At 41.2% G+C, this 8575-nt stretch overlaps 1 protein-coding gene across 1 annotated transcript; it reads right to left on the bottom strand.

Annotated features, from left to right (window-relative positions):
• Positions 1-6725: 6725 nt before the first annotated feature.
• Positions 6726-7667, bottom strand: LOC310639681 (olfactory receptor 5F1-like; the record flags this gene model as incomplete). The annotated part of the gene is made up of 1 exon (XM_083361518.1): positions 6726-7667. The coding sequence occupies one exon, from the start codon at positions 7665-7667 to the stop codon at positions 6726-6728; it is 942 nt and encodes a 313-aa protein (XP_083217644.1).
• Positions 7668-8575: the final 908 nt, after the last annotated feature.

An 8575-nucleotide genomic window follows, 5' to 3' on the forward strand; every position in this document is an offset into this window, starting at 1 on the left:
ACTGGTTCTGATTAAGACAATCATGGCCACATTTCCCATCAAGGTGATGACATAAACAGCAAAAAATATCACAAAAAGGATCAGCTGCAAGTCAGGGTCCTCTGTCAACCCAGTGAGTATGAATTCTGTCACCCATGTTCTATTTCCCATTAACACTGTGAAAATAAAAGAAATACAGTACTCAATATTACATGTTCTCTAAATATTTCACCACATCTATTTTATGTGATCAGAAATAGGATCTTGGAAGCAGGATTTCAAAATTATATTCTAAGAAGATAAAACCGGGTATCCCACTGTCAGTATTCTGATGATATATTAAGAAATATGCTTTATTCGTGATTATTATTGAAGAACAATGAAATTGAATTCCATAAACAATAGTAAGCTAGCATTTGTGATCCAAAATAAGTCCTTAGAAGGAAGACTTGGAATTATATGTATAAAGAATAACTACTCCATCATTAATACAGAACAATTTTGAGAATCTTATACTATCCTGATAGTATAAAGACCCGAAACATCCTCAACTTACCCAATTATTCTGAACTCAACCACATCTAATAACACATTCCTTCTTTTCTGGTTGTGGGTTGATTGCTTCTATGTGAAATGAAATTCTTTGTGTAGAAATCCAGATATATTCCAGCTTCAGCTGGCTCTAGGTCTTCTTATTAATTTGGTCAGAGCTCTTTCTTGGCTATCTCTGAAAGAGAATATTTTCTACTGGGAAACCCTGGTATTCCCTAAGTAGTTTTAATCTTAGAGAAATGCTTTCTAGAAATTGCAGCTGCATGGTAACTTTTAGTTCCTCACCTGGAAGCTCCAATTATTAGATGCTGAATTAATATGTTTCCTTGAAACTTTTATTCTACAGTTGAGAAGTTGAAATGCAGTTGAAGTAATGTTTTTAATTAATTTTTTACAATAAGAATCTTTAGTGCTTCGTGAACAGTGTGTTGTCTGGGTTCATATTTTTAAAACAATGATAATTTCTACAATTAATATGTTGGTTGGTAATATATTTCTTGATCCTCTCTTCTTGCATTAATATTCTTCTTTTGTCTACATTAAACAAATATAATTCTTAATATTTTCAGCATATACCAAGTTGAATATAAGCATTTTTTAGTATTTATGCATATAATAATAACATCATCATATAACATTTTTTAATCAGCTTGTTTCCATTGTATTTATAAAAGCCATTAAGTCGTTATATGTATTGTTTTCAAGATTCTTGAATTTTAATGTTTGTTAAAATCAGCTCTTTGAATTGGTTGAATTGGTTGAATTATTTTCTGTTGCTTGTGTTTGCCTTATATTGCATTCCAGTATGACATGTTCACTTCCCCCCAGGGTTCCGGCAACTTCAACTCCCTCTAGGTAAAGGTAAAGGTTCCCCCGCACATGCATGCTAGTCGTTTCCAACTCTAGGGGCCGGTGCTCATCTCCGTTTCAAAGCCAAAGAGCCAGCGCTTGTCCGAGGACGTCTCCGTGGTCATGTGGCCGGAATGACTAGACACCAAAGGTGCACGGAACGCTGTTACCTTCCCACCATAGTGGTCCCTATTTTTCTACTTGCATTTTTACGTGCTTTCGAACTGCTAGGTTGGCAGAAGCTGGGACAAGCAACAGGCGCTCACTCTGTTACGCGGCAGTTGAGATTCGACCCGCCAAACTGCCGACCTTCTGATCAACAAGCTCAGCGTCCTAACCCACTGAGCCACCACATCCCTTCAACTCCCTCTATCATTTCTCTATTAGTAAAGAATTAGGTCCAATATAGCTTTACTTCTAGTTCCCTCCTCTACCTTTTGGATGATAAAGTTTCGGCTAGGTTGGTTAGGAATCTGTTTGATCTCCTGCTCACTGCAGAGTTTGTCTCCCAGCTGATATCTGGGTGGTTGAAGTCTCCCATTACTACTGTGGTATGGTTCCTACATACATTTTTAACTGGTTGGCAAAGAGTCCATCTATTTCTTCTGATTGGTTGGGTGGCCTGTAGTATACTCCTATGGCAATGTCACTTTTTCCCTTTTATTGACCCATATAGGTTCTGGAGGGCTTTTATCTTTGATCATGTGCATTTCTGTAGATAAGTAGTATTTTCTTATATATATAGTGCAACTCCCCCTCCTCTTTTTGTAGTTCTGTTTCTTTGTATTCATCCATCAATCCATTCCAGTCATGGGTTTCATCCCACCAGGTTTCTATAATGCCAACTATGTCATACCCACCTTGTGTATTATTGCTTCTAGTTCACCCTGTTTGTTCCCCAAGCTTTAAGCATTAGTATATAAAAAATTTAGACTTTTATGTCTATCCATGGATATGTTTCCTGGATCTCCTGATTGTTGCTTGATTCCCGCCCCCCCAGCACTGCTTACCTCTTTGTTTGATTTGTTTTCTTGAGATTTATGATTGGTTTTATGTTCTAGAGCAGGGTTTTTCAACCTTTTCAGAGAATGTATCAGTTTTAGGATATAGTAATATATGAGTACCACCAGTTGTCTAGCAGGTGGTCATGGCCAGCTCAACGCCATTCACTGGACACAGCTGACTTGAGACATCTGGGTCGGAACAGAACAAGTTGCACTGGCTAACTCAATGTGGGGACAACTCGGTGCCCCACAAACTCCCTGCCTCCCCAAACTGCTAGCAGCCAAGCACATGTATGCACACGCGCACACACACACACACACACACCCCACATTCCAGGTTTGGGGACTTTTATCTACAGAGGAAGGAGAGGGCCGTCTCCCAAAGCCCAGGCATGATTGGCAATTTGCTAGCTCAGATATGGATACAAGTCTCCAAGCTTGGAATGTTTGTGTCTGTCTGTCTGTCTGTTTGTTTGTTTGTTTGTTTGTGTGTGTATGTGTGTGTGTGTATGTGTGTATAGCATGCTAAAGAGATGTTCTTTTCCCAAACCCAGACATCATCCGGTGCCCCCTCACGGCAAAGCAGGAGGTGGAGGACGTTTGCAGGAAGCAGTTTCCTCCGAGTCCAGCTTCTGTCTTGACAGATCTCTAGAGAGCAAGAGGAGACAGCAGGGGAGCAGTGCTCCTGGGTGCTGCACAAGGGAGGCTGGCACTTCTCAAAAGGGAATTCTCATTTCTAATCGTGTGTGGTAAGGATGCTGGCTTGTTTTGTTGGGGCAGCCTTCCTTCACACAATTCCCCTGCTACCCCTCCTCCACTCCAGAGATCTACAGGAGAGACAGAGATCTGGAGGGCAAGGTGCAACCTCCATATTGGCCACTTCTACCTCTCCAAGCCCTCCTTGATTGAACATATGTATAAATTAAAACATAGCCAAAAAGAAAACTTAGTTAAATCATTAATTACAGCTCTTCACATATTTTATGGAAAAACCACCTTTATTGACTTTAGGAAGGAAGAGCAAACTTTATTAAGGAACTCCTAACAGGAAGGGAATTGAAGACCCCAGAAGGTCTCATTTTTTCTAATCTGCCTTCCCTTTGAGCCTTTAGTTGTCATTATTTTATTATTATGTATTTAAGAAGATCAAAGGCCTGTGTGGCTTAAAATACTCACCTTAAAATCAGAACCCAGAAAAATTTAGTTAATCCACAATACCGCCCTAGGAAGAATGAAGATAATCTTCGGGCCCTAAGAGCATGCAGGTATCCAGTCAGAATATTAGTGGCACACTTGTCAGCAACTGGAAGTGCAGAAGTCCATGTACTTCCCTTCCCTGTCTCACAACTCAATCCATACATCCTGTAATTTTCAGATACATCTTTTTCTCATAAGCTCCTTAAAAAACTCACAAAGTATGCTGTAAAATAAATCTAGCACTCCTGAATCCCTTCCCCAAGTGGGAAAGGAAAGTTCACAGCCTGCAGATTGCTAGCAAAGTCATCAAGGGATGTAGTTATTGCTGCTAAAGTCGAGAATAAATAACGAATCAATTTTGCAGCTCTCTCTTATTACTACATCCTCTTACCTCCAGAATGTGGCCTGGGACTGCACAAAGGGCTAGGCTAAAATCTGGTTGAGTAGTATGCAGCCAAGTGTTCAGTATAGATCTTGCCAATGTGATTTTAATAGCCCAGGAAGGGATGGGAAAACCCGAGAAAAGCTTTACAGTCAATAAACCATGGTGGACTATGCTTGTTTTGCCCTATTTTGATTCTCCTCCCCAGCAGCAGCCTATCGATTTTAGAATTGCATGGCCACAAAGACAGAGGCCTTCAGCCTCCCAATTCCTGCTTAGAGAGGGATTTGCTTTTCGGCGAGAGTCAGGCCATACGCCCCCAATCAAAGGAAAAACCTGAATCAGTGGGCCAGAAGGCAGCCCAGCCCCTCTGTTTCCTTTTCCCCGCTCCCTGGGCATAGACGCAGTTGCTGCTCCTCGCCATAGCTAGGGCAGGACTTGCAAGTACCTCTATCCGCTTTGTCTTGCCGGCAGCCCTGACTAAAGGCCGAGCGCTCCAGCCTCATGCAGCCAAGGAATGGGACAGCAGCCAAGACTACAGCAGATTAGCAGCTTGTCGGGGGCGCTCAAAGGCTGCCCAACTTTATTCCGGAATTTTGGGGTTGGAAAGCACAGGGCTGCATTTGCAGGCCTGGCGGCACCTACTAAAACGCCTCCTGCTTCCCCGGCCCAGCTACCTCCTTCAGAGCCTTCCTGATGCCGACGGACCTGCCAGCATACGTCCGCTCGCTTCATTCTGCAAAGTGCACTCACCCAACACTTCCCATTCTCAAAGAAACATCCCTCCAATATCCTCCCCATTCACACACACATGTTCCTCCAAATCCTTCCCATTCTCTCACACACATTCCTCCAAAATCCTTTCCTCTTTCTGTCTCTGTCTCTCTCTCACCGCTTCTGTGAGAAAAGCCTTTTCTCTTCTGCCTCTCTCTCTGAAGTCTTTTCTTTTCTCCCTCTCTGCCAAAACTGCTTCCTTTTACATCCCTTCCTGTCTCTGCCCCCCCCCTTCCTTTCTCTTCTGGGTGTGCCGGAAGTGCTGATCCTGGGGCCTTTGTCTTACCCCAGCAGCAATGCAGCTCCCGAGGACTCTCTCAGGGCAAGTCCTGCTCTGCGCCACTTTGGCTCATTCCCTCCCCAGCTACACTTGGCTGGGCTGGGCAGGGCTGGGTACCACCTGCCACATGCCAATGTTGAAAAGCCCTGTTCTAGAGATTCTAACGGTTGGTCACCTTTCCCCCTCAATTTTAATTTAAAGCCCTCCCAATGAGTTGGGCCAGTCTTTTTCCGAGTACATTTCCCCCTGTTTTCGTGAGGTGCAGCCCATCCCTTGCCAAGAGTCCTTTGCGTAGGAAATGCAGTCCATGGTCCAGGAAACCAAAGTTTTCTTGGGAACACCAACCGTTTAGCCAGTGGTTTATTTCAAAATTCTTTTCCCCCTCAATGGGCATTGGCCTTTTGTTGGGAGTACTGATGAGAACACTACTTGTGCTCCTAGCTCCTTAACTTTATTGCCTAGTTGCTTATAGTCTCTCAGTATTGTGCTCAGGTTCTTCATTGTGTCATTCATCCCAATGTGAAGGAGTAGGAGAGGGTAGTACTCTGTGGGCCTAATTGTTTTGGTTAGGTTCTCAGACACATCTTTGATTATAGAACAGTACTACAACTTTTTTATTAATTGATCGTTGAAACTTGATCTATGATCATTGATCATTTATTAAGAATAGTAATTACAAACATAAAACAAGCAACAGGTAAGAGATAGGTGGTTAAGAAGTATGTACAATGAATGAATGAATATATAAAACAAGCAAGCAAGCAAGCAAACAAACATTCTTTGGGTTTATTGGACTCAGTGGAAATGTTGATCTTACATTGGAGATGTAATATATGCAAAGCTAAATCAGTAAACATGCTTTTCTTTTATTCTTGATACTGTATCTCCTTATTGGTTAAACAATCTTATAAGGTTTCTGATAACAATAGCATTTTATTAGGGTTCTAATATAAGAAGATGAAAATGTAAATATCTCGTTGTTTTTGTAATTATACTCCCAAAAGATTGGCCTTTTAAACTGAAGAAATGCTGACTTTGTTCTAACTCTGAAGAACTGATTTTCTGTTTTTCCCCCCTTCTGAGCTCTGTCCTTAGTTATTTATGAAAAGCATCGAAATAGGACCATTCACCACAGCCAACTTGCCAGGGGACAACTCAACACATACAAAAGTTAAATAAATTTAGATGGAACTGTGGTCAGTAATGCTAAAATAAAGTAAGTCAATCTAGAAATACAAGAGTTACAATAAGTTTGATGAAAATGCTGTCACTAATAATAAAAATAAGTGAATGAAATGATTAATACAGGGTTGAATTGTCCTGCGGCAAGTTGTCCTGTAGCAAGTGGGCCGTGGCAATGTGTCCTGTGGTAAGTTGACTCTGGTGAGTTGGCTGCAGCAAGTTGGCATTGGCGATTTGCCCTAGACCCGAAAAGCAAAGCCTGTCATTCCTTTCTAATTGATGGAAATCACTAGGGCATGATAGCTACACCTAAAAAGGGACAACTCTTCTTTAGAATTCAAATTTCATTTTTTGAACTCAAAAGGAAATATATAATTAATACCAGAGCCCTAGGAGAATTACACAGCATAATGGTTTATGATAATAAAATAACAATAACAACAATAATAATATAAAAACCATTTGCTACTAGAACAGCTTTTATCTAAAGCTGAATTTTGGCAACAAGAAAGGACTCTGAAAGGTATTATCGTATCTGTTGAAGATGCAATTTTCTTCCTAGGATATTTCTGAAGGCACCCCTTACCTCCTGGTTCCTCATGCTGTAAATTAATGGGTTGAGCATGGGGGTCACCACTACATAGAACAGTGAGGCCACTTGGTCTAGGTTATAATTCTTCCTAGAGCTTGGTTGTGAATACATAAAGCTAAGACATCCATAGAAAATGATGATGACCATGAGGTGAGATGTACAAGTAGAGAAGACTTTCCTACGGCTTGCGGCAGAGTGGATCTTTAAAATGGTAATCAGGATATACGTGTAGGAAGTTAGTACGGTCAGGCTTGTTGTTATTAAATTGAAGCCAACAAGTACAAAAACCAACAGATAATTAAGACTGATATCTGAGCAGGAAAGGGCAAAAAGGGGAGGACCCTCACAATAAAAACTCTTAATGATGTTTGCGCCACAGAAGGACAGTCTAGTTGCAGCCATTGTGTGAATGGAAGCATTAATGATCCCAGCAATGTAGGCAACTGCTATCAGCTGAACACACCTTCTTTGGGGCATTGTGATCAAGTAGAGTAGTGGATTGCAGATTGCCACATAGCGATCATAGGCCATCACAGCTAGGAGGTAGCACTCTGTGGTGGCCAATAGAATATAAAAGTAAAGCTGAGTAAAGCAACCTCCATAGGAAATAATCTTCTTCTCTTTTAAAAGATTGGATAGGAATGTTGGGGTAACACAGGATGAATAACAAATATCCAAAAAAGATAAACTGGTAAGAAAAAAGTACATTGGAGTGTGGAGGGAAGGACTGATTCTGATCAAGATCATCATGCTTAGGTTTCCAAACAGGGTGATGGTATAAACAGCAAAAAATGTCCCAAAGAGGATCAGCTGCATTTGGGAGTCCTCTGTTAATCCCATCAGTATGAATTCTGTCACCGGTGTGCTGTTTCCCATGTAATCACAATAACACTTAGTCAATTTTCCTTTGTTTTTCAAATATTTGTAATGTAGCCTGTGATCAGAATCAATTTTTAAGTTCCTACCAAAGGAAATAAAGTTGGAACATTATTGATGAAGAACTCAAGTAATAAAAAAATATTCAGTATAAAGGGAACAATATTCAGTCTGCATAGATATTTCCTTTCAAACTGCAACCTGATCATCATACTTTGAGAATTAGATGCTTTGCGAGACTTCCGGTAGCGCTGCTGCACCGAATGGCGGCTTTCTGAAGTCGCTCGATCTTGGGATTCGTTAGAGCACCCGGAGGCAGCGAAAATCAGCTGTTCCGTGGCGCCAAAGTCTCTCCCTTGGGAGAAGAGGGAGAGGCGAGCTTGTTTGGGTAGAGGTAGAGCTCATCTGTGATTCCCCCAACGAGTTTGGGGGCTAACGGAGTGAGTTCCCTCGGAGCCCAGGCTTTCTCCGCTCCCAGGACGCTTTCACTCCATAAAGGAATGGAACTAGACGCGACAACTACATCTGCTGCTTAGATGGGACTGTGAGTTTTTTTTTTTGAGAAGCAGGTAGAGCAAAGCAGGAGGATTTGAATTTTCAAGTTGGATTTTAACTTTAACTCAGACTCATTATCTTCTTCAAGTTTTAAGCTGATGGAAATGGAGTAAAAATGGCGCTGGAATGTTGCTTTCTTGTGTGAATTGACTGTTTTGGAAAATTGTTATATTTTGCAACATAGCAAGAGATACAATTTGCAACTGATTCTACCCAGTACCGGATTTTGTGTATTTGAAAGCTTGTCCTTTTTTTAAATTGAAGGATAAGGAACTTTGGGAGAAAAACTTTTATTTTTTCTCCCTTCTCCTTTCTTTTTTTTTCTTTTTAAACTTTGATTCTGCTGGGAGAAA

Source organism: Vipera ursinii, assembly GCF_947247035.1.
Source record: "Vipera ursinii genome assembly, chromosome: 1".
Lineage (NCBI taxonomy): Eukaryota > Metazoa > Chordata > Lepidosauria > Squamata > Viperidae > Vipera > Vipera ursinii.